A 25,467-nucleotide genomic window follows, 5' to 3' on the forward strand; every position below is an offset into this window, starting at 1 on the left:
ATGTAATTGCATATAATGTGAGAAAAGCAATGTCAGAACATGAAAAATTTCACATTTCAATGTTATAAAGTTTGCTTTAACGTGATAAATATCGCATTTAACGTGATAAATTTAACATTGTGTTAAGTTACACGTTATAACATAAGTTAGAACTTTCACATTTTAGCAAAACAAAACAAATTTCCTTCCAGTTCCAGTAGCAGCAATGTCGATGTGTATAAAACGTGAAACTTTTCATAATGTGAAACTCGTGTTATTATAACATTGAACTTTAAAAAAAAAATAATAAAACAGTATTGGCTCTGCTCATAAACCTGCAAACAAAAACTACAGCACAAACCACTATTATATCATATTGTTCTTCTGTGGTATTTCTTGACACACATCACACAGGTTTCGAGGCGCATTAGCGCCACCAACTGATATTGTCCATACACTGTAAAGAAACTTCACAGAACAAACTCAACTTGGAGCTCAACGCACTTACTAAAGTCAGAGGATTACAACAAGAAAGTTTTTTTTGTTTGTTTTGTTTTAATTAAGAAAAAAAAAAGTCAGTTATTCTCGTCGAATTCAGACATTTAAAAATGACTTCAAAGATCTGTTTCTGAACATATTTTTGAGACTTTTCTACTTTAGCCATATTCTTTAGGGGGGAAAAAAATCTGAAACGTATTTGACAATAAAAATTAGCATTTTTGATAGTTGTGTATTTCTGAGTAGTATTTCATATTATTTTGAATATCTATGGGATTTGTTGAATTACGAGAATGTGTCTGTTTTAGAAAAAGTATATTTGAGAAAGTTGTACCTTCATTAGTCCTTATACAAGATTAAAGTTGTAAATCTTTTAATAAGTTGTACATTTCGTAAATTAGAAAAATGTTAAACATTTTTGAAGGTCAGTTTCAAGAAATTACATTTTCTAGAAAAAACGAAATTTTATAAGCTCAACTTTTTTTCTTGAAATGTATTTCTTAAAATGTCCAATTTCCTTCTGAAATAACCATTTTTATCTTTTAATCGTTAACAATACAACTTATCTTGAAAATATGCAACTACTCTTGTCAAACTGAATATACTCGTAACTATACAACCCCAAAGAGACCTTTTGAAAGAAAAAGCATTTGACTTGAAATTTCTCCCACAAGTCGAATGTATCGTACAAGATGAATGCGTGTTCCTGGTGGGGGGGGGGAAAAATTCTTGACTGCAACTTAATAAGTCCTTTATTTGCAATGTTCCTCATCTTTCCAGTTTCCGATGCAAAAGAAGCCGTAATTTCTTAAATAAAGAAAGCAAAAAAATATATTTACAATATTCCAATAAAACTAATAATCAAAGGATTATCTAAAGCACCTCTCTGCATCCGGACAACTGCATTATTTCAAAAATAAGCACAAAAAAAAGAAAGAAAACAAAAGTTTTTAATTAGTATATATTTACAGAATGCTCCAGAAAGGAGTTTCCCACTTGATGTAGAAAAAGGCTTCCGGATATTTTCTGCTTTAACTTTCTATAATGCATCAAGTCAATTTCTGTAGATTTCAAGTTTTAATGGCGATCGGGTGGTGAAGTGGCCTCCGCAGTGGAGGTAAAAAAAGACCGAGAGTCAGTCGGCGTGATGATGAGGAAGCATTGAGATCACACCGCATTTGTGCGCGTCCGTCTTCTTAAAATCCCAGCAAGAAAAAGCGCACATCTCGAGGAAAAGAAAGAAAAAAAAAAAAAAGAAAAAAAAAGGAAAAAGGAGGCCAGCTGACCTGGCGACGTCGCTTTATAGAAACGCACTTCAGTCATGCTGGGCGACCCACTAGCGACAATCATTTCATAGATGGCCAAAAAACAACAACAACAAAAATAGGCCGTCGGTCTGCGGTGTGGCGGGAATATGTCACAACCTGCACGAAGCCATCCTGCTAAATTACTTTTCAAGTTTATTTCATGAGGGGAGCAGGTTGGTGAGTGTGGAACAATGAAGAAGGGAGGGAGAGAGAAATGATTGTTTTCTGAGTTCATACCTCCAAAAAAAAAAAGAAAAGAAAAAAGATAAAGATATTTCTCCTCATTGAGGATTTTGATTTCGAGTCTGCCTCGCCGGCAAGATCGTCCCTTGAATCTCGACCTAACTCGTCCTCCAGGCCACCAGAGGGCAGCGTCGACGGTTTTAGTCTTTGTCAGACTCTTCCTCGGGCTCGCGCAGCCAAGTGAAGAAGGCGGTGACCGACTTGAGGGCCACGCCTTTGCCGCTCTGCTCCGCCGCGTCTTTGCTGGACTCCCACTTGTAGAAGGCCTCCTCCTTGATGACGTCGTCGTCGTACAGCGCGTCAAAGAACATGCGCAGGAGGTCTGCGAGGGGGCAGAACGGGCGAAAGGTCAACATTCCGTTTCGGCAACCTGCGGCATTCTCGCGCTAGCCGACTCACTTGCAGGCTGCTCCATTTGCACCATGAGCGCCTGCAGGGCGTAGAGCGCCTGCAGCTCCTTCTCCTCGTCGTTCAGGAAGTCCCGAAGCAGGGCGGCTCGGGTGTTGATCAGCGGCACGTCCACTTTGTATGGGTCCCCTGGAAGCCAGGCGACGTTGAAAGGAGGGAATTTTTCCAAAACTAAAAAGCATTAGTGAAGAAGGCTTACCTGTAATGGCGAACTGGCACACGGCGGTCATGAGTGCGCGTACGAACTGGTTGGAGGAGCTCTGCTGCTCATCCAGGTTGGCCTGACAGGAGATGGGGGTAATATTTTTTGAATTGCTGTCAAATGTGACCCGAATAAGTACATTAGGGTTCAACTTCAAGAAGCGAGTACGGACCTCCACCCAGTCTTTGACCCGCTGATTGCTGGCCTTGTCGCGGAAGAGGCGCTCCAGCTCTTGCCTGAGCTCGTCGGCGCTCAGCGGCTTCTTGGCGATGTCCGTGGACTCCTGCTCCTCTCCGGTTGTGAACTCCACTTTCTGAAAGACAAAACAAAAACTTGGCTCCTAACTGTACACAAATGCAGCTTTTTATGTCATCATTGAGCACAAACTGAGAAGGAACAAAATAAATGCCCATGCATAAAATTCTTTCCCCCCCAAAAAAAAACAAATGAAATGTTGAAATATGCACAGCACGATAACTGCACACAAGCTGTGTCAAGTCGGCTTTATGTAAGTACTAAGGGTGTCACGATTTCGATTTTTTATCGAAATCGATCGAAATTACGTCACGATTTCGAGCATCGAAATAGAAGAGAGGACACTCGATTCGATGCCCCCCCCGGCGTGCCGCAAGCCTTCCGCAAGGATAGACCTATTTTCTATTTTTGCCGGACGCCGCAGCGGTAGGCCTCCGGCAAATGGCAAGCTAGCACAAAACACATCGAGCGGGACAGGAAGACAGAGGCAGTTTCAAAATAAATTTCCGGTTACCTTTCAGAAAAAAACACTCGCCAGCTCCTATTTCGCAAGCTTATCAGCAGAACGTGACGTGGGCGTCGCCGGGCCATGTGCTCATTCACGGTTTAGACACCAGCGAACATGGACGAGGAGAGGTTTATATTGGAGGTGGAAAACCACAAAATAATATATGACACGGCACATCCTTTTTATAAAGACTGTAATGTATTGTGAGTTTGATGTTCGCGATTGCTTGTTGTGCCCGTCTCGCTTGCCGTACTGAGCGGCAGCCGGACGCGGAAGACAGAAATAAAGAGTGGCGCTCGCCTTGAGCACGCACTGACCCGACTCTCGTTATTAATATACTTTACAAGGACAACCAAAAAAAAGATGCTGCATGGAATCTCATAGCAGAAGAAGCACAGACTTTCTGTATGTTTGTCGTTGTGAAATGCCACATGATCGCGCGCGCGCGGTCCCGCGAGATACGTTGGGAAGTGGGCGGCGACGGAGCTGCCGGACCGCAGCTGTGCGGAGCCGGTGTGGATTGACAAAAAAATTGACCCGTCCGGAGCACGCAGTCAAGACGCACCGCACCGCAACCGCAGTCAGTGAAAACCCGGGGTTAGCTGACTTCTCCTGCAGTCATGATGGCAAGCGCGGACAGACACAGCAATGGTGCTTCAAGCCGCTCCCGCTTCTCTCGTCACCAGTTTGGAAACATTTTGCGTTCCCGGTGAGTTATGTCGACAACGTTCACGTTGTCGATAAAAAGACCACAGTTTGCAAGATATGCTATGTGCGCGTACTGTACTCGGCCACGGGAAACACGACAAACATGACGGGACATTTACGCAGGCATCACAAAGATTTAGATTTATCAAATTCAACTAGAAGTGGGAAAACAACGGTCCAACCAACTATTTCATCCTCATTTACAGTGAAACTTCCACACACTTCAGCTCGCGCGAAACGCCAGATCCATAGGTCTATTTATAGCAGCAGACCTGCAGCCTTGGAAAACGCTGGATTCAAACATTTAATTAGTGTACTTGAACCACGCTACAGTATGCCCAGCAACTGTAAATGTTGGGATATAGTTTGTTCAGGCTGTATTTGTTCCATGACTTTGGATACAATATATTTTTTGTTGTTGTTGCACATTGCACATTATTTTAAGAGGAACGCACAGCACACTGTTGTAACCAAAAACAGTCAATAGATGGCAGGCACCCACTGTGACTTTTTGTTTTTGTTTTTTTATTTTTTATTTTACACTTCAGTAAGAACAAGACGGTTAACTTTATATTGTAAATAAATTCTTTGAATTTGATCATTCCTGCCTAATGTCAATTATCATATATTACATAAATTTACACAAAAATAATATGGAAATTGCATCACCTATATGTAGCCGATCTTTTGAAATAAGATTTACTGTACAATGAATAGAACCAATGATCATAGACTAGCCTTAGCCTACAGAAGCATATGCCTCTGTGTTATAAAGTGGGGGAGCGGAGAAAAAAAAAAAAAAAAAATCGAAAAAAAAAATCGAAAAAAAAAATCGAATCGTGACCCCAAAATCGAAATTTAAATCGAATCGTGGAGTTGGCGAATCGTGACACCCCTAGTAAGTACGTGTTGCGGTTTTTGTGGGCGGCAATTTTTCATGGAAATTGACCACTTGTGATCGAGCAAAACATCACTAAAAATAATGACAATTTGCATACATTATGGGTGTCAAAATTATCTTGTGAACTAAAAGTGCCTTTAACGGCACTACATTTTTTAGCGCTAGATTAACGACCGCTTCCTTATTTGGAAAGCCTCTAAGAGAATTCTAGTCGCGAAGCACCAGAAACGTCCACGTCAAAATGACCCAATGGAAACGCACTGTACTGCACTGGAACTACAATGCACAATGTTTAAGGGGCAGAATGTTCGAGTGGAGGAGCCGTTTGGACGGTGGAGCACTTCCACTAGTTCCTTACTTTGACAGAACGCACTCGGTAGCACCGGTGTTAGCAATTAGCACAGCAGCATTGCTGCTACATGGGTATCCTTTCTCAACCCCATGTGAGAGCCAAGAGCCGAATGGCTGCCGTCTTGTCACTTGGAGTGACTCCAAGCCACTCGATCTTTTGATGTCAGATGTATTTTATTCAGCAACTCCAAGAAAGTCTAACATCGTCTTCTGTTTCATTCAGTAGAGCACCGTCGGGTTAAAGTGAAACTGAAAGTACTATCGATGAGGGATGTAACGATATCCAAATGTCAGCATTTTTTTTTTCCTAACTTCAACAACTCAATTGCACATTTTATATATTTTAAATCTGTTTGAAATGTACAATAAAACATAAAAGAAAATATATATATATTTTTTCCATACTTTTGTTATAGTGGAAGACTGTTAACCTAATAGAAATATGGTTGCAACTTTGAGTACTTTTGATACAGTAATGTCATAGTAATTCATAAAACTGAAGTTAAAATTAAAAAGATGTACTGTACAGTGTCCCTCGCTCTAACGCGGTTCACTTTTTTTGCGGATTTTTTTTAGTGCAATTTTGCATGCATTTTACTTTTAAACACTAATGTATTTTACAAAATTTATGAAAGTTTGAACATTGAGAATGTTTAAACGAGAGAAATGTGAGAAAATGTAAATGTCGCAATAAGAAAAGTCTATAAACTGTGTGATATGGGGTTTTAGAGCCTTAAAACATAAAGCTAACTACTTTGCGGATTTCATTTATTGCGGGTATTTTTGTACTATACTGTTAAAAAAAAAAAAAGTGACATTGATTTGTGTTGGTCATTTTTCTGCCACAAGATGGTATAATTGCATTTGATTATCATTGGTGACAGCTCAGTGCATTTTTCTTTTCATATTACGAGCTGTCTAATTTTGAACATGAAGTGAACTCCTGCATGTTTTTTAAAAGTGTAAATACAACTTGACCCCAGTCCTCATTAATAATATGCATTATTATTAAAGCACAGTCTTCCCATAGAAGGAAAGTTGGCGCTGTTAAAGCAATATTAACTCAATATTAACACACTAATTTTAAAACGCCTAATTTTAATGCTTATTTTTAAAATATATCCCCCCCCCCCCCCAAAAAAAAAACATTTTGTATTTTATATTTATGCAACAATATTAATACATTTTCCACATAAAATACAAGTAATCTCGTAGAACACACCTGCTCAGTGACAAACTTGTTGACGTCTTCATCTTTGGACAGGAAATCACTCCAGTTGAGTCCCGCCTCTTTCCACAGGGCACCGACCTTACTGCGAGTCTAGCGTCGAAACAGGAAAAACTCCAAATGAGAATCGTGTTCCTTCAAAACGTTCTCCTTCGCGACACAACAAAAAGCAGCAGTGATGCGAGACCTTACCATCCCTTTGCAGAGCAGGTGGAGGATTTGCACCAGCAGCACGCCGGCCTTCCCAATCGGTAAGAGCGGCTTGGCGATCTCCCTGGAGTCGCAATTAAGATACCGTCACGATTTGCACTTCAACCTTGTTTGTTTAGTTTGGCGCGCAGGAAGTGAAAGCAACAACTTAAAAAGGGGACATAATGTTAAATTGTCTTTATAATTGCTTGTAAACAAACAAGTGTCATCTCGGAGCGCCTTCCCGCCCCATCAAGTGTGAAATTAAACAGCCTTGTAAACCTTTTATCGGCTTTATTTCTAAAAAATATATATATATATATTTGGAAAGCTGATCGCTCTGAATGAAGTGACACGTCTATTCAAGGTCAAATTAAGTTTGCTAGGAAAAGACTACAGTGTCTTAAAATTCATCCTGAACTTTCATCCCAGACTTATTGTACGGTAACTTGTTTTGTTGACACCATGTGATGAAAAACATTTTTCAAGATAACCTTTCGCCCTAACTCCAGCTCACCTGAAGAGCTGCCCCATAGGGATGCCGCCCTCAAGGAGCATGGGGGTGATGATTTCCGCTAGGTACAGCCAGATGTGAGGTATGTCTATGGCCATGTCTTCGGCGACCTCCAGAATCTCGAGAAGCCTGCGATCGCAAAAGCGCAACTCAAGTCGCCATGTTTAGACAACGCGGTGGTGAACGTCGAGTCGGGGCCTCACCCTTTGAAATACTGCGGAACAGGCATGGTCCCCAATTGGATGAGTTTGTGCAGCAACAAGCCCATGTGCTCTCGAGCGCTGGTGCTGCGCTCCAGCGTCGACTCCACGCCCTGCCGCACGAACACGTAGAGCAACGCGGTGCTGTTGAGCTCCGACACGCAGTCCATGGCCTCCTAGAAGCGCCGCATGAGGACAAATCGAGGTGTTGGCGCGGAACAGGGAGCGGCACACGTACAACAAATGGCACGGTGGGGTTTCGAACCTTCAACTCGTTGATGTGGAGGTACTCTTCGATGATGGCGGTGGACTTCTTCTCAACCTCCTCTTCCGTCAATTTAGGAAGAGAGGGAGGAGCGGGGGCACTCTCGCGCTTTCCTGGAAAGGAGGTGAAAAATAAATAAAGAAATCCACTTTGAATTTTTTTTTTATGGCTAGCTTAACTCTTTGACCACCAAAAACGTTTAGTAACGTTTCGTAAATCATGATCTATGGCCAGCAAACGGCAGCATTGTATCTCTTTTCAATAGGTTGCCGCAATCAAACATGACAGAATCTGATGAAATCTGTTGAAATGGAACGTTTTCAAAGGATGATGTGAATGATCAAAGCATTTGTCACAAAGCTAGTTTTCAGCGTGTCACTAAAGAAAAACATTCGCATCAAAGTCACTGTTGTGGAGAAAATGTATCTTAGCACAAAAAAAAAAAAAAAAATTGTTTTATCATCTTTTCAATTTTCGCTCAGTGCCACTCAAATGACTTATTTTCAAATGGTGATTACTAGGGGTGGGTGATATGGCCGAAAAATTATATCACGATATTTCAAAGAAATTTGCGGCGCCGATATTTTTGACGATATTAGTAATAATTACTGAACAATAGATTTGTGATTGGCACTTTGGAATAATAACACTTTTATTGCAGCAACAAAGTTTAAGCCACCTTTATTTCCACAATTGAAATGCAAACGAAGTGCAAATACAGCAACTGTAATGGAATAAAATGGAAATAAAAACGTCAGTGGCAAATTGCATGAGTCAAAAAAAGTCCATTATTTTCTCTCCTGTGTGGTTGATCCTCGTGTTTTGTGGGGGGGAGGAAAAAAAAAAAAAATTGCGAATGATACGGTGGCAGCCAGTTTGTGTCGTCATGCTTTATACATCACAGGCAAGTGTAATGTTAAAAAATGTTTTCCCTCTGCGATTTAGGCAGTGTTTATTTTTGCCACAACAGGCAGCAACCCTCCTACGAGTGCTATTTTGCCGTGAATGTCTGATTGGTTAAATCAGATGAGCGAGAAAATGCTGTGATTGCTTGTGTTACAAGCGGGTATGAAAAACATAAATGTGCATATTTACACATATTTAACAGCAAAGCATACGGCGTCTCGTTGAGTGCCTGTTAGCTTAGCAACCGGTTAGCATCATAAACACGTGAACTACATGGCGAATTACCGGTCACGGTAAAAATAAACACCACTGATTGTTTATTTTGGCCTAACAATACACGACTGCAACTTCTTGTAACTAAACAGCCTCCACACGACGAAGCTCTCGACGAAGTCTCTCACTTTGCCGAAGACGCGACAGAACTGGCTTGTGGCTTTTTTTTTTTTTTAGTGCAATTTAATTTTCATTAGTGGTGTTTTGACCCTTTATGTTTAAAATATAGACTAATTGTCAGATGAAGGGGAATGTAATATGCCGCCTCCGTGGCGTATACCCCATTACATGTGTAAAGTATAAATAGTAGTTAGTGTTTACCTTAAATGGTAAGCCGTAGCTTGCTAATGCTAATCGCGATTGCTAACCATTTAGCATAGGCTAATTGTGTTGGGGTTTAAAGCTGGGTTCACACCAAAAGCGAAAAGGCGAACTGGAACACTTCCTTCGAGTTTTTTGGAACGACTGCCGCTCATTCGTGCACACCGGAGCGGAGGAGGCGTGTCCCTTGGCGAACAAGGACCGTGGAGCACATTAACGAGTCAACAAAAGGTGAGCACCGCCGACTACTTCCAATTCTTTCTTAGTACTAAACAGACGTGGCACTAAATTCTCCTTTTTTGAGGTACGTGATAACACTTTTGCTTTTTTTTTAGTGGCAATCTTGCGGCCGGCAGTTGCGGTAAAAATAGCTTTGTCATGGATGATAAACACTGCTGCTACCTCGGTACAGTCCGATAGCAAGTAAACAGACTTACCAGCACTTGTATGCTAATTCTTTGCTCACCATTCTGTCCAGGCTGGCGTGTTGTTGCGCTCGGGGTGACAATAGAGAGGACGCTGTGTTTGACGTAGCCCGTACTCGAAGCCGATTGGCTACCGTGAGGCGAAACGCAAAAAAAGTTCTTTTTTTTTTTTTTTTTTAAACTTTGACAAATATGCAAGTATGCGGATTTTCGCTGCTGTGCACCAGCACGCCAAACGCGTTCTCCGCGCCGCCCCACGCACTTTCATTCCGGTGCGCCGCTGAACCGCCTCCCCCCACTTTGGTGTAAACGCAGCATAATAATGCTCACGCACAGAAGAAAATTTCATTCGGGGGCATCGATTATTCCATTTAGCACATATTGTAAAATCTGTGGACCTATTGTACAGCCTTGTGGAACACCACCAGTATTCTACTGTAACCCCAGGCAATTTTTACATGAAACATAAAATGAGAAAATTGCGAGGATAAAGCCTTTTAAACACAGTCAGTATCTATCTACAGGGGGTACTCGGATTTGTCAAAATTTCCATTCCTACAACAGCAATGCAACCTGAATTTGTAAGCAAGCCAGCAGACTGCTTGTACCTGGGAGGTCTTTGCTTGGACCTCTGTCCCGGCTTCCCCTGTCTCTACTGCCTCGGTCCCGGCTGCCTCGATCTCTGCTGCCTCGGTCCCTGCTTCCCCGATCGCGGCTGTCCGTCATGCTGGCCACGCGGCGCACGGGCTCATTGGTGGGCCTGTTGTCGCCGCCCCTTCCGCCGCGCTCCTCCGTTTCTCTGCTGAAGCTCCGCTTGGTGACTTGGCTCCGGCTGCTTCGATCGTCGCGGTCGAAGCGTTCAAAGCGATCTCGGTCCCGGTCGGCCCGGTCTCTGTCGCCGCCTCGTTCGCGGCTGGAGCTCGACCTGCTGATTTCAGCAAAAGTAAAAGTAGCGATTAAATCAACTGTTTTCTGAGTGCAGACAAATGAGGACAAAAAATGCTGACCTCTGAGGAGCTCTACGATCGGAATCTGAGGACATGGAGCTTGAGTGTTGCAGGGCACCGAAGCGGTTGACGGTGCTGGTAGTTGACCGGCCAGAGTCTAAATTAAGAGGAAAATAACTTATTGAGAATCCTCACAGTCAAGGAAAAAAAAAACATTTTGAGAGTAAAGTATGTTTTGAAGAAGGGCTTGTACCTTGGTCTGCCGTTGCAGTTTTGACTCCCATTCCTCCGCTGCTGCCTTTGCCCCAGCCTTTGCCTGACGGAGCCAACCGTTGATTGTTGAGATCCGGATTGTCGGGCTACATGCACGGGACATCAAAATGACAAAAATGAAAAGGCTGGCTGTAAAAAAAAATAAAAAATAAAAAAAAATAAAAAAAATTTAAAAAAAAAAACTGAGAAGGATTTTCCATTGACCTATTCCTGCATATGAAATATGGAGGTGGCCACATCAACTGCCTCAAAAAAAAGTGACTTCATGACATCTTAATTGACCAAGTTGTGGCATTTTGAACTGCCATAGTACACCACAGCAATACTTTCATCAGTCTTAAAACTATCAAAAAAGAGGCAATTAATCCAATAAGACCTGAAGCGCCTGGCAAAACATGCCTCTAGTCTAAAACCTCTGGGTAACTTTTGAGTCAACCCCGAAAACCGTTTTCCTGGAAATTCAACAATATTTAAAATAATTGACATCTCAGCTCCTGAAGCAGAAAACATTTTAGAGCTGTGGGGTTCACACAAACCTGAGTTTATTATTATAAAACTTCAATATATATAGTTTAAAAAAAAAAAAAAAAAGCAAACATGTCGCATCTGCGGGTTTACAACTCCAAATATATTTACCTTCAACACTGGAGCGCAGTTGTAATAACCTCGGGGGATCGAGTGTTAATTATTTGTCGTCCACTCCATTACAAAGCCGTCAACATCTTCAACAACCTCATTGTCTATAAACATATTTCTTAACAGTGTGCCCCTGTCGACTCGTTACACTGATTTGAATTCCTCCCGCACCGTCATCAATCGCGTCATTTCATAACTCCCGTGAATCCGCGTCAACCATAAACGCTAAAAAAAAAAAAACAGAACATGCTACGAGGCCCACATCACCCTCTCGTGCATATTCTGATGCATTTCATCAGCTAAGAGACCAAGAATTGGTCAAAACAAAACATCTGCTCACCTGGCCTGAAAGGGAGAATCATGGTCACGCCTTAATGAGTTAAGCGGTCACTACGATGATAACTTCACAAAATCTTACTAAACAAGTGTGGCTTAAACAAAAAGTCAAGAATTACTAAATTAGACTACAACAATAATGCAAACAAATCTATGTGTGGCTTTATGACTTCAACTTTTCATGAAACAAGGATAGGGAAATGTAGATTGTACTTCTTTCGCACTTGAACTTCTCTAGCCAGGAAATCCGTCTTGTTACCTTTGTGATCTTAAGGCGGGCGGTGTCGTAGGGTCTCTTAGTGATGGGCACCGTGTTCCAGCCCTCATCCTGGGGTTGGCTGCCCCGGCCACCTCCCGGTGCGTGAGGGCCCCGGCCGCCCATACCTCCACCCATCCTGCTGCCGCCTCCACCCGTGTCCTTTTTAGACATGAGCTGCTGCTGGACTTTTATCTGCTCCCTGTGCTCCTCCATCTCCGCGTCCTTGTGGATCTGGTCGATGGTTTTAGGACCTTGATCTCCTCTTCTGGGCACCCAGTTACACTGCGGAACAGATGACAGAGGATGATTGGTTAGAATACAAGAGACTTGGAAGTGGATTTTGATTAATGCCTCACACCAGAGGATTTCACATTTACCCGTCTGAGGTCCAAGACATCTTGCAGCATGAAACGGATCCGGGATGACGTTTTTCTCTCTTTGATTATCTTTTCCATTTGATGAAAATACTGATCCATACGTGGCTGGGTTGGACAAAGACAAACAATTTAATGGCTAATTGACAGCATCTAGTAGACAGTTTATTTACAATCCGTTCATATAAGAAATGGTTCAACTTTACAGGAGTATTGAAAATGAAAATGCTTGGTGGGCCGGATTACGAAGCTGTATGTGTCATTCTTGTTGGGGATGTAATATCCAAACATCACGATATGATATCACAATACAATAATTATCACAATATTGTGGGGAGGTTGGCGACACAGAAAAACGTAAAATTTTGTGGGGGGGGGAAAAAAAAAAAATCACGCCGTTATCGTTACATCCCTAATACTTGGCCCACCATAAGAATTCATGATAACTTGTGAATAAAATACTTGTGATGGTAGTTGATATGAATATAAATATCAATGATAAGGGTTGTGTGTAGCTTTAAAAACCTTGGCTTTCTCGAAGTCCAGGTCCTTGCCAATGGTGGAGAGCAGCCTGCAGAGACACTCCAGAGACTCCTCGTCATGATTCTTCAGTAGTTTGACCACACAGTCGTGCATGATGGCCTCCGTTAGCATCTTGAGCTTGAAGAGTTCACCAATGAATTTGATGTTGCCTAGCGAGCGGCGCCTGGCCTTGTCTCGGGCTTCCTCCAGCTCCAGCCGCATGCGCTCACGCTCCTCCTCCTGCGGGTACAGCACAAAGCGGGTGAAAATGGCATACAGAAGTGGGTGATGCGACCGGTGAGATGATTTCTTACGTCTTTGGCGGCCTCCATCTCCTTTTGTTTCTTGTCCAAGAACTCGTCGTCATCCTGGTCCTTCTCAAACTCTTTCTGGCAGCGGTTGAGCAGCAGCTTGCGGAAGGTCACATTGTATCCTGGTTTCTCCGTCGTGGGGACTTTCAACTGAACACAAGAGAATTAGAAGTTTAGGGGGTAAGAATTAAGAGATGTAACATTATCCAAATGTCACAATCACGATATGACGCTCACGATAGGATAATTATCACGATATTGTAGGGAGGTTGGCGATATTTAAAAAAGGTCACAATATTGTTGAAAAAACAAAAAAACTCACACTAAAAAAAAAATATTGTGCTTTTGTACATAACCTCAATGTTATTATTATTATTATTATTATTATGTTTATTATCATTATTATGTTATTATGTTGTGTTAATGCACGCACACATTGAGTCCCTCCACATATTGACTTGCTTCACAGGCATATTACATTCCCTTCATCTGACAATTAGATTTTAAACATAGAAGGGCCAAAACATCCCTAATGAAAATTAAACTGCACTAAAACACTAGCCACCAGAGGGTGTTAGAACTGCACAAATGGACATCAACCTGACTTTTTTTTTTTTTTTTTTAACAGATGTGTTGCATCTAAATATTGTGAACATGACGACGATGACATTGTGGCAGTTTTAATGTCACTATATCACGATATTGAGCTTATCATTACATCCCTAGTGAGAATAAGATACTTACTGACTTAAAAAGACAAAGAAAAGTTACAGCTAGTTACAATGATAGACCTATATGAATTTTTCAGGGGCGATACAGATTAGTAGTAGTCAAAGAGGCCAATGATATTTCAAGCCGATATTAATTTGCAGTAAAAGATAAAATATTAACAGAAAAAAATTATCTATTGAAATGCCAAGCTTGTTTGTTAAAACGACTTAAAATTTTCAACACTGAAGGTTTTTCTTTTAATTTTTAAATATATTAAGAAGAATAGACAGCATTATTTACAAATAAAAATTGCAGAGCTTCAAGAGTCATCAATATGCACTTAGCTAAATTATAAACTAAGCATCTAGCCCCCTAAAGTTTTCTACTGTAAATAAAGTTGTCCACAATTTCAAAATTCATGAAATATTAATCTTTCACTTAGTTGTGTTTATTTAGGAAGCTCCCAGTGTCAGCAGCATGTTATGTAAAGCGAAACATTAAATAAATGTAAAGTTCCCTGTATCTCACTGAGCAACAAATGCATTCGAGTGGAGCTAGTTTAGGGTTTTCATCAGGCTTCATCAAAGCTTTCAAATGGTCATTGCAGACAGCGAAAAATTGTCTGAATATGTTCAGAACTTCTATGCGACAAGTAAAAACTGTTGAAATCCTCACGAAAACCCAAAATTCACTGTTCGCTGTGCACCCCCCCACATACACGGGTACATGCTGAGACCTAAGTATTACCAGGTAAACACTGATTCATTCTGATTTGAATCCAAAAATTCTTATTCGCCAATTTGCATCTCAATGTGTCACCACCGAGTCGTGCCCAGCCCTTGTAAAGACGTATCACTTCAACATACTTCTTTAACACCAATTATTACTTTTAGGGCTTTGGCCAGGCTTAAAAGTGACATCACCAGTGGAGCAAATGAAATCCAAGAATGACAGCAAACTTACCGCTGTAAGGCAGCGGCACATGTTGGCGTAGGCCACAGAGAAGCTGGGCTCCAAGATGGCTTTCTCAAAGATGAGGTCGATGGCACCCTTCAGCCTCTCCTCCGTGTCTATGGTCAGCTCCTTCACCTGATTCATCAGGTCCTGGAACTTCTGCGGAGTCAGTTTGTTGAGGATACTGCGCAGTCGCTTCAGAATCTCTTGCGTTTGGGCTTGCTCGGGGGTGAGCTCTTCGTCAGGCGCCGCCGTCACGTCCTCCTCGCCGCGGCCACGGCCGCCGCCGCCGCCGCCGCCGCCACCACCGCCGCCGCCGCCGCCACCGCCGCCGCCGCCCTTCTTAGTCGAGGGCTTCCAGGCCTTCTCCGCTTTGTTGAGCTGCACGTCGTCGTTGAGCGACATGCTGGTGATGATTTTGCGCGGCTCTTTCCGCTGACCCTGCTGGGAACGACGTGGCCCGGGGGGCTGAAGAGGTAGAGGAGCAGGAATTTGTTTTGTTTGTTTGTTTTTCTCTTTTTAAGTCATTTGAATGCAATAAAAACAAACCAAAAAAAAAAAAAACTTACTGGTCCACGCGGTCCTCCAACTGATCTGCTGCCCAGATTGCCCAAATACGAGGGGGTGAAATCTGGCCCGACATTCATCATTCGAACTGGTTCTGCAGGCCGCAGTGGAGTCTTGTTCACCTAAAATGAACATAAATTTTCCTTTCTGATTGAAATGGATCAAATCATGTCATAGTCAAAAATGGGCCATGACTAAATAATCAGCTGGAAATCTTTTTATACATAAAAAATGGCTGAAAATCTCACATTGCATATTTGTTAAAAGCACTTGCGTGGATACTGCATGGTAAAGAAAGTCCACATCAATCCTTACTACGTCATTGAGATGTGAATATATGACACACACCAAATTGTATTATGTTCTGTACCAGTGTGCCAACTTTAATCCTCTCACACATTTAAATGAGAGCAAACCTGATCTAAATAACTGTACGTCAACTTGTTGATTTGACTCAACTTGTTCAGGCATATTCAGCCACTGAATGTCATCCCGTGTAGACCTGAATAAACACGGAATGCACCAACCTTGTCCAGAACCACGTCGTTGATGACGGGCAGGCCTTCGGGTTTGTTCATGCTGGCGCTGATGAACTGGAAGCCCAGCAGGAACTTTCGGTCGTAGCGTTTTTTATCTTCGGGGTTTATTGGCTTCCATTGTTCTGGGTGATGAATGAAGACAGATTAAATGAGACGAGGGGGAAATTTAAGTGCAATATATGCCTTCCGTGTCTTGTCGCCACAGAGACACCAGTACAAAAAACGAGAACCGTATATATAGAGTTGGTTACAGTCTGGTAGAGCAGAAACTACAGTACGAGCCTTGAATCCTGAGTAGGACCTTGAATGGGGCGGATGCTTTTTGGAGGAGTGTGCTGAATTTTGAGCAGGTCTCCTTTTCCCCACAGAATGTTGCCATTGCAGATTTTGTCATTTGTAAGATAAGAGTTTAATTGTCTGTACGGATGCGTCAAATACCTGTTTATAGCACTGACGAGCATGGATGGATGTAAACATCAGTGCTCATTACAATGAACACAGCAGCGTACACTTCTTGAAAACAGTCTTTTCCAAACAGATGTGATTTTTTTTTTAATCAATGTGTGTGTGTGTGTGTTTTTTAAATAATAACTGTTTTAAAGGATCTGAGAAAATGTCTATTAATTTCATGGAAAACCACGATATCAGGACACACTGCTGTCAACTCAAGATCATTTCCGTGAGGTGAGTAAGCTCTCAAGAGGACTGGTCCTTAATTGTTAGTTTCAACTAACAACTCTTGTTTTCTCATTTAGAAATGTTGAATGTCTTTTAAACTGTGAGTTATTGAATAGAAACAATGGGCGGTAGGACATGTGCAGCAAAAGTTGGGCCCCAGGGACGTAATAATGCCACTCTTTGCCAGTACAGAGCAGTTATAACGTACCTTCTTTGTACTGGTATTTCTTGTCAGTGGATTCCACTTTGGATTCCGGTTCTGCATTCTGCTTGTCCTCCTTCTCCTCCCAGGTCTCATCTGCCACCTCGGCGGGAGGTTCAGCTGGAGCAACAGGGACAGGGTCGGCCTGAGTGGACGAGGGCTCTGAGGCAGGCTTGGCATCCTGCTCCTGGGGTGAACAAAACAAGGAACAGAAAAGAACACGACGTTAGTCTTCCGGAGAACGCGGCGTTTTGAAACAAAGCCAAGCAAAACAATATCGATGATGTCGGGATGGGCTAGTTGCAAGCTTTTTGTTCTACATCCTGCTGATACAAACCTCTGTGAAGGCATCGAGGAGGTCTCCAATGGCCTCCTTCTTGTTGATTTCCTTCATGTTCCTCTTCTTCTTTGGCACAGACGTAGCAGCTTCAAGAGGAGGAGAACGTGGTGTTAACGCAGGATGCCATGTTCTCCCACTATATCACAATCTTTTACACAATCGCTTGATGGGTTTTTACAGTATACATATACAGGCACTTCAGTGTTACAAAATACATTTTAATTCTTCCTTCAGTGCGAATCTAGAGTTGCTCAACTTCAGTTAAGTACCACACTGTGCCACACTGAGTCAAAACATTTAGAAGCAGCCAGCTGCACACTCACTGCTAGCAGCTAACACCAGAGACTTGTGCCAAATTACAGCGTAACAAAGTAGAGGTTTCTTAGCGCCCTCATTTAGTAATTGATGATTTTGTGATGGTGATGTTGGCATCTAATCGCAATTAAAAACTACAATAATGCAAGCCGAAATGTGTAGAAGACAAGTCAAGCTAGTCGTCAGCCGGTCATGCCACCATGCAGGCCAACTTCAAAATAAAAGCATACTAAGCCTAATTAGGGATGTTCCAAAAAATATCGTCTGCGATATTACCGGTGTATTTTTTTAGGTGATAAAAATTGGACATATAGCGAAATTGACGTGATGACGTAATGCATAACATTATACGTCTTCGCGTCAACTTGGACGTACACGCGTTGTTCGCTGCTGCACAAACAATGTAGGAGCGTTTGAGGCTGCAAGAGCTCAGTTCTGTCGCGTCTTCGACAAAGTGGGAGTAAGCTTTGCCGTGTGGAGGCTGTTTTGTTCATTAATTACTGGAGCACTCTTGATTCGACGCACAACTTATGGAAGAAAAAAACAAAAAAAAAAACAGACGGCGGTTGGTTAATAGTACTGAAGCGGTCGCGTATCGTTTGGCTAAGATCAACAATCCGCGGTGTTTATTTTACCGTGACTGGTAATTCGCCATCTAATTCGTGTGAGTTTGTGATGCTAATCGACCGCTAAGCTAATATGCTCGCGACAAAAAGGCGTGCACGTTTCAATCGCGCAGCGCCCTAAAAGTGCACATTTGTCTTATTTATACCCGCTAGTAATGTTTACAAGGAAACACGGCATTTTCACGCTCCTCTGATTAAACAACCAGAGCCATTCACGGCAAAATAACGCTCGAGGAGGGCTGACGCCGGTTGGCTCAACTACATAGGAGAAAATAATGGACTTTTCTGACTCATGCAACTTTCATTGCATTTGCTAAGTAAATGTCCTTTAAGCAGTTATGTTGTAATTCGCAGGGTAAACACTATCTGGCCTGTTTTAATTTCCATTTTATTCCATCACAGTTGGTATATTGGCACTTTGTTTACATTTCAATTCTGGAAAAAAATGATGCTTAAATATTGTTGCTGCAATAAAAGTGCTATTATTCTGAAGTGTCAATCACAAATCTATTGTTCAGTAATTCTTACCAATATCATCAAAAATATCGTCACCGCAAATTTCTTTGAAATATCGTGATGTAATTTTTAAGCCATATTACCCACCCCTACATCAAATAAACTGTTGTTTTGACTCGTTTCACTCGCAAGTTGGCAAAATGCTCCCATACGTGCTAGTTACATAATCGACAAGGATTTTTTATTTTTTTTTCCACTGCTATCATAGTGAATGTTGACTGATCTTGTTGTTGTCAAGTTAAGGTGCTTTTAAATTAGAAGCAGCGTTTTGGATCTCACAGCGAGGTTGGCATCATCCATGTTTGTTTTCTTCTGCGCGCTACTCATATTTTTATATGAGCTAATACTCAGGCTTACCTTGCATAGCAGATTCCGCTGTGGGACAGTTTACAGCGACAGGAGAGACGTCCTCACTTTTTGCCACCTTCACCAATTCCTCTTTCTTCTCTTCCACCACCGCCACCTCCTTCTCCTTCTCCTTCTCCTCGACCTCCGCCTCCTCCACAACTGGAGCTGCAGTTTTCTCCACAGGTGTGGATTCCTGAGATTGAGAAGCATCTGGCTGGTCGCAGGGTGTAGTGTCTTCCTCGCAGAGTTCCTCCACGTCCTGGGGAAGGCCGTTGGAGAGAGGAGGCTCTGCTGGTTCTTCAGGGGCGGGTTTGGGCTTGGGTTCCGGCTCGGGTTCAGGAGCAGCATTCTGGGTCAGTGAAGCAACGGTCTCCTGCACCAAGACTGGAGGCTCTTCAGCCGCCATCTTTGTCGGCATTTCCTCTGTTTCCGTACCAACAGGGGTTACTACTTCTGCAAGTTCAGCAGTAGGCTCTATTGGGGCAACCTCCCCGGGCTCTTCCTTTTCTTCCGCTACCTGCACTTCCTCCACTTGTTGCTTTTCTGGCACCTTCTCACACGGAGCCGGAGCAGCCTGCGGTTCCTCCTCTTGTGCCGTCGAAGGAGACGGGCAGACGGGAGCGTCTACCGTGTCACCGGCGTTAGTGTCGACTTCAACTTCCACCACGGGGGATGCTATTGCGACGGGAGGGAGGAGAGCGGGGACCGGTTGGTCCTCCACCAGTTGGGCCGGGACTTCAGGAGCCAGGTCAGGGGCCGCAGGTTCCAATTCCGCAGCCGGCACATCCTGGATGTCTCCTTCCTGTGTGGCCTCAAATGCGGGCTCGGGGTTCGCAGTGGGAGGGGGTGGTGGGGTCTCAACATTAGCAACATGCTCCATGTTGTCATCTGGGTGGGGAGAAAAACCGAGATTAGTATGAAACGTTTCATTATTATCCAAGAACTGAGAAAAGATATGCACCTCGTCTTGCGACTGCCGTAACAGGCGGAATGACTTCGCCGTTAGTCTGTGCGGCTCCAGATTCTGTGATGTTGGCCTACAAGCACACAATGGTACCATTTAAATACTCACAAGAAGGCAAGGGACAGTTTTAATGGGATACTTGACTCATTCAGCATTAAGAAGATAATATTTTAACTTCAAGTACAATTCTAAATACATTTTCCACTTGCTGTCGACATCAAGATGACATCACGCATGCTCAGGCAACAGATAACAACCAATCATGGCTCAGTTTGCTACCATCACGTGCTCAAACCTAGAAACAGGTGAGCCGTGATTGGTCGTTACCTGCTTCCTGCGCATCTGGGACGTCATTTTCAGGCGACAGCAAGTGGCAAAATGTGTTTTTAAAGGTATTAATTGTTCATGAAATAATGAAATGAACAATTATCGACAACATACTAACTTTTTACTGATGAAAATGGCGAAATCAGTAAAATAACCCTTTAACTCATTTGCTCCCAAAAACGTGTAAATGCGTTTGTTTTTTTGTGTGTTTTAAGTGTCCCAAAGATGTATTTATACGTTGTTTTTTTTATGCTAGAGCATACAGAAAGCTTTGATGCAGCCTCTAAACCAGGGGTGTCAAACATAAGGCCCGCGGGCCGGATCAGGCCCGCAAAGGGGTTTAATCCGGCCCGCGCGATGATTTTGTAAAGTTAAAAAATAAATAAATAAATAAATAACATTGTAATGTCGGACTAATTAATCAGCCGGCCACAATCAAAATATAGAAAATTTGTAATTTCACAAGCAGTTCTCAGACGAGCAATGCAACGTACGGGGAATTGTCCTGGATGTCATTTTTTTCACACAACTTAAAGTTATGGTTTGTTTAATTGTTATTATTATTATTTTAAATCATAGACCAACATAAATGTGTTAAATACGATACAAATTCAATTACTGTTAACACAAATCGATATGACAAGGATTAGCGTCCTTATAACGTCATTAAATACGCCAGGCAATGCATTCTGGGAATGCATACAATATATATGCAAAACAGGTCGATTTAACACGTCCGGAACGTATACCGGGAAAGTGTTGCCGTGTTCCATTAGCATTTGTGTTATTCTTCGGAACAACATAATTACACTTGAGTTCTGTAATTTAGGGCTGGTCCACGAAAATATGCGTATAAATGACGGTAATCGTATATAAGTTATATACCGTTATTTTACCGATGTGGCCCACTTGGTAATATATTTTCTTCCATGCGGCCCATGAGCTAATATGAGTTTGACACCCCTGCTCTAAACTGTAAGAACGGTTGCAGAAATTGTAGTTATTACACAAACGGCCAGCAGGTGGCAGCAGAGCAAAGGAGATCAACCAGGGCCATCTAGAAAAAAAAGCTAAATTACTTAGAATTTTAAATAGATTTTTGATGTTGGATATGCCCGATTTCAAGTCGGGGTTCCTTCCGAGCGCCGATATCGGGAGGCGCTGTGTGTGGTGACAAGACACACGGCAGGATTATCTGTGAAGATTATCGCTTGCGTCTCGGTGCGTCCTTCCGATTGTCGGGAGGGGAAATTCGGGGCTAAAATCGGGCCAATTCTCCTGCCGTGTGAACCAGGCTTTAATCACACATTAAGCTACCCGGTAAAAACTCAACGATACATCAAACAGTATGTATTTTGTCATTCTCGCTAAAATAGTAATTTATGTTTAGCAATTTGTTTAACTCTTTGACCGCCATAAACGTTTAAAGACGTTCAGTATAATCCTAGGATTGGCCGCCATAGACGTTAATTGACGTCTACTATGTTTTTTTTATGGAAACGGGTGGAGGAAAGCCTTGGGCAGCTGTGCTCCAAGTATCAAGCCGATCGGGTTACTATATGAGTATTCCTGGCCACTGGATGGCTGTGATGAGTCTTTTGGACAAGATCGGGTAGGAGACAACAGTAGAAGAAGAGAGGCTGAGCTAGAGTGTTGAGGGGGAGAGAATGGCTAACTTGGCTAAGGGAGTCAAAAAGGCTACAGTTGGCAATCAGCTCACGCTTGATCCTTATTTTCAAAGCTCAAAAGCATCGACCAGTGCTCAAGAGCACAGTGATGACGGGGTTAAGTCATAGTTGAAGCGGTGACGCGGCCGTTTCGACCACGTCCTAAGGCCCCACCGGCTAGCGATGCTAATAACGACCTAAGGCCCCACCGGCTAGCGATGCTAACACCGGAGAAAAGTGGTGCACAACCGAGCACGTCTGCACAGATGACGTTTCATCGGACGATGACGACTACTATGGGTCCGATGCAAGACAGTCTTGGACAGTCTTCCAAAGACCGTGAAGGTAAGCGCTAACATGCTAAGAGATTGCTAGTAAGATTACTTTCCTAACTTTCTCGGGCGATCTGCTAGCAGCGTGTGTAAATGTGCTGATATACACTAAAACATCTATTACCTATACAAACGTGAATGTATATTTTATAGATCGTGCTCACAGCAACGTCCGACCGCTGGTTCTACGACAAAGAAAGGTAAAAAAAAAAATAATACGTTTTCAATACACCGCAACAATAAAAGGAAAGTCTTTCGATAGCATTGTAATTGTATATGTTTCTTTCAGCTCCTACCCAAAGTGACCCTTCTCACATTGAGCAGAACAAAGGTAAAAAGAAAAAAAAAAAAAAAGATTCTCCACAGCACTAATAAAATATTTGATGGTAAACGTCTTCTATAATTTACAGAATGTGCATCAACCAATACATCCAAGAAAAAAAGGTAAACATGCACACACACACACACATTGTATCACAGTGCTCTAAAATAATATATGATATTGAAATGTATATTTGCAGATCCCAAAGTCTGGCTGGCATGAAGTTGATGAATTCGGCTGGCAGCCAACCATCTTCCCCTTTGCTGCAAAACCAGGACCAAGGGATGCTGCAGCAGAGCTGAATTCCCACCTGCCAGCTGACATCCTGGAGCTCTTCATCACGGATGAACTTCTCCAGCACATCGTTCATCATACCAACCTCTACGCAAATCAGTCCATGCAGAAGCAGACTGACAAAAACTGTGATGCAAATCCTGCTGCATCCCCCTAGCACGCACGGGATTACTCCACAATATATCACACAAAAAGAAAAATTGTGTCGTTGAAACATCCACACAATTGTAAATGGTAACACGTACACACACACCACACATGCGCAGTTGCGCACGTGTAAATAGTTTGCAAAGAGTTTTCCAAATTGTTTGTTCGGATTGCTACTGTTGCATGTAAATAAACTGTTATTTTGCAATCAAAAAACACTTTTTTATTGTTGGGGTAGTGTTTTATAGAAGTTTAGGTGTTTGTAGAATCCCTCATGCAAAAAAAAAAAAGTGCCAAATTCACTAGAGTGCATGAAATAACATCGTTTCACAAAAAGCTTGATTTCTCCGTATTTTGGAAGAAAATAGAGGATTTGGGTGAAACAAAGCTGTTTTCTATTATTGATTACTGAAGATCTGAATACGGTAGAAACAAACGTTTTTTTTAGATGAAAGATGAGACTTCAATCTTTCATTTGGTAGTATCCGCGTTTCCATAGTCCTAACACAACATTTTCTGTGGAGCTTGAAAGATTGGTAAAATTCTGTAAATCAGCTGGCAGTATGGGGTTACCTTTTCCGAAAATGGCTGGCAGTCAAAGAGTTAAATACAATTTTGATGCAAGTTACATAGACAAATTTTTATTGACTCCTACAAAAATTAGGCTGTCTTGTCTTGCTTTTCTTTGGACAAGAAGAAATCATTTGAAGTGTGAATGTTGTAAGATATTTTTTTTTAAATTATATTCAAGTGTTCAAGTCATAGTTTGGGTATACTGAAGCTTTTTCATTTATTTATTTTTTTTTTTTTAAGTATTAACACACATTTTAGAGTGGTGTCTCCAGTTTCCACTACTTGTTTGTCTATATTTCTAAAATATCAATATTCTTTGGTCCACGCTGACGCTGGGCATTCATCAACAGCTATGCAATGCTACCACTAAACGTTCCAGAGCTTGTTTGATTCTTACCTGTGGTGGAGTTGGTGTAGTAGTGGACCTTCCACCAGACATAATCTCCTCCGTGATATCGCGTCCGCCCCGGGTCGGGTCACGTATTCTGATCTGTTGTTAGGAAAGGGTAAAGTATTGGTTAGGTTTGTATATACCCCCTTTAGGGTACGTAAACATCGTGCCACTACAGATCAATAGCAACTGACTACCAGAGTTTAAAAAAAAAAAGAAAAAAAAAACTTTTGTTATTTTGAAGTAAAACGGGAAAGTTCCACATTGAACAGACAATACACTTTTGCTCTCCATTCAGTTAGTGACCTCAAAAAAGAGGTCCGCTGCCCTTTTGTTGGGACACACTACCGGTTTACGTTCCCTCTTTGGTGGGCCTTGTGTCGGTGCTGGTGGCTGCTGAGATGGGGGGGCTGGTTGTTGTTGCTGGGCAGGGTTGATAATGACCTGTGCGGGCTGGACAGACGTAGAGTACGCTGGCTGAGCCGGGTAGTATGCTCCTGCTGAAAATTGGAATTTGACAACAAAAAGACAAAGGTTAAACAATGAGCAAAATACATGTTTACTGCAGTATTGATGTAAATTAAAAAAAAAAAAAAGTGCTTTTATAGAAAAATGTTCAATATCCCTGATCGCAAATGCTCATGTGTGGTTAATATGCAGTTGAGATCGTGACGAAAGATTATCCTGTGCCATTACCTTGTGGTGTTTATATTATAGATAGACCGATATGTTTTTTTTTTCAGGGCCGATACCGATACCGATCACTAGTAGTCAAGGACACCGATAACCGATATTTGGAGCCGATACTGATTTTCATTAAAAAGGGAAAATATTGGCATCAAGATTTTGAAAAAATACAAAGTCCAGCTCTTAATTTTTTTGGAATTTTAAAGCATATGTTTATTGAACAACTTTTAGGGTTAGTAAAATATTGGCTTTTTTTTTTTTTTTTTTTTAAATCTTAGTCAATCTTTGTTTTTAAAATCTAACAAGTTCCGGAATCTCCCAGGGGCAGTAGCATGTTTTCAAAAGTGAAATAAAAACAAACAATTGTTTTCTACACTAAATAAAGTATTTCAAAATTTCTAAATAAAAATGGCCTATGCCGATATTCGTCAAAATGCGGAATACCGGCGCCGATAATCGGTCTATCCCTAGTTTATATTTCTTTGCAGAATGCTAATATACACAAAAAAAATGACATGGAGCTGAACGCCAACATTTTAAACAGTTGTTTTCACCATGAACAGACTAATAAACATCTTAGTTCAGGATTGGTATCTAAAAAGTTGATCTCAAGATGCTGTTGACATTT

At 42.0% G+C, this 25,467-nt stretch overlaps 1 protein-coding gene and 1 long non-coding RNA gene across 14 annotated transcripts in view; one reads left to right on the forward strand and one right to left on the reverse strand.

Moving 5' to 3' along the window:
- Positions 1–1,211: 1,211 nt before the first annotated feature.
- The window catches only part of eif4g1a (eukaryotic translation initiation factor 4 gamma, 1a), a 37,941-nt gene continuing 13,685 nt past the window's right edge, over positions 1,212–25,467 (reverse strand). For 5 of the 13 annotated variants that reach the window (XM_077522155.1, XM_077522130.1, XM_077522173.1 and 2 more), the window contains 25 exons: positions 24,459–24,652; positions 24,159–24,251; positions 20,097–20,172; positions 19,145–20,023; positions 17,328–17,416; positions 16,997–17,177; positions 16,099–16,232; positions 15,574–15,693; positions 15,014–15,472; positions 13,343–13,489; positions 13,032–13,268; positions 12,510–12,614; positions 12,133–12,414; positions 10,882–10,987; positions 10,689–10,785; positions 10,290–10,609; positions 7,757–7,869; positions 7,495–7,667; positions 7,295–7,420; positions 6,781–6,862; positions 6,583–6,681; positions 2,810–2,950; positions 2,635–2,716; positions 2,427–2,564; positions 1,212–2,349 (listed from right to left, as the gene is read on the reverse strand). In XM_077522155.1, the coding sequence (XP_077378281.1) occupies positions 2,168–2,349; positions 2,427–2,564; positions 2,635–2,716; positions 2,810–2,950; positions 6,583–6,681; positions 6,781–6,862; positions 7,295–7,420; positions 7,495–7,667; positions 7,757–7,869; positions 10,290–10,609; positions 10,689–10,785; positions 10,882–10,987; positions 12,133–12,414; positions 12,510–12,614; positions 13,032–13,268; positions 13,343–13,489; positions 15,014–15,472; positions 15,574–15,693; positions 16,099–16,232; positions 16,997–17,177; positions 17,328–17,416; positions 19,145–20,023; positions 20,097–20,172; positions 24,159–24,251; positions 24,459–24,652 (4,655 nt within the window). In that variant the 3' untranslated portion in view covers positions 1,212–2,167. The remainder of the gene's footprint in view (positions 2,350–2,426; positions 2,565–2,634; positions 2,717–2,809; positions 2,951–6,582; positions 6,682–6,780; positions 6,863–7,294; positions 7,421–7,494; positions 7,668–7,756; positions 7,870–10,289; positions 10,610–10,688; positions 10,786–10,881; positions 10,988–12,132; positions 12,415–12,509; positions 12,615–13,031; positions 13,269–13,342; positions 13,490–15,013; positions 15,473–15,573; positions 15,694–16,098; positions 16,233–16,996; positions 17,178–17,327; positions 17,417–19,144; positions 20,024–20,096; positions 20,173–24,158; positions 24,252–24,458; positions 24,653–25,467) is intronic. The other 8 variants (XM_077522164.1, XM_077522203.1, XM_077522196.1 and 5 more) reach the window with 4 other exon arrangements.
- Positions 21,627–23,485, forward strand: LOC144019294 (uncharacterized). The gene is made up of 4 exons (XR_013283621.1): positions 21,627–22,625; positions 22,715–22,756; positions 22,836–22,869; positions 22,947–23,485. It is a non-coding gene; the product is annotated as an uncharacterized LOC144019294 (long non-coding RNA).

This window comes from Festucalex cinctus, chromosome 1, assembly GCF_051991245.1.
Source record: "Festucalex cinctus isolate MCC-2025b chromosome 1, RoL_Fcin_1.0, whole genome shotgun sequence".
In the NCBI taxonomy this organism is placed as follows: domain Eukaryota; kingdom Metazoa; phylum Chordata; class Actinopteri; order Syngnathiformes; family Syngnathidae; genus Festucalex; species Festucalex cinctus.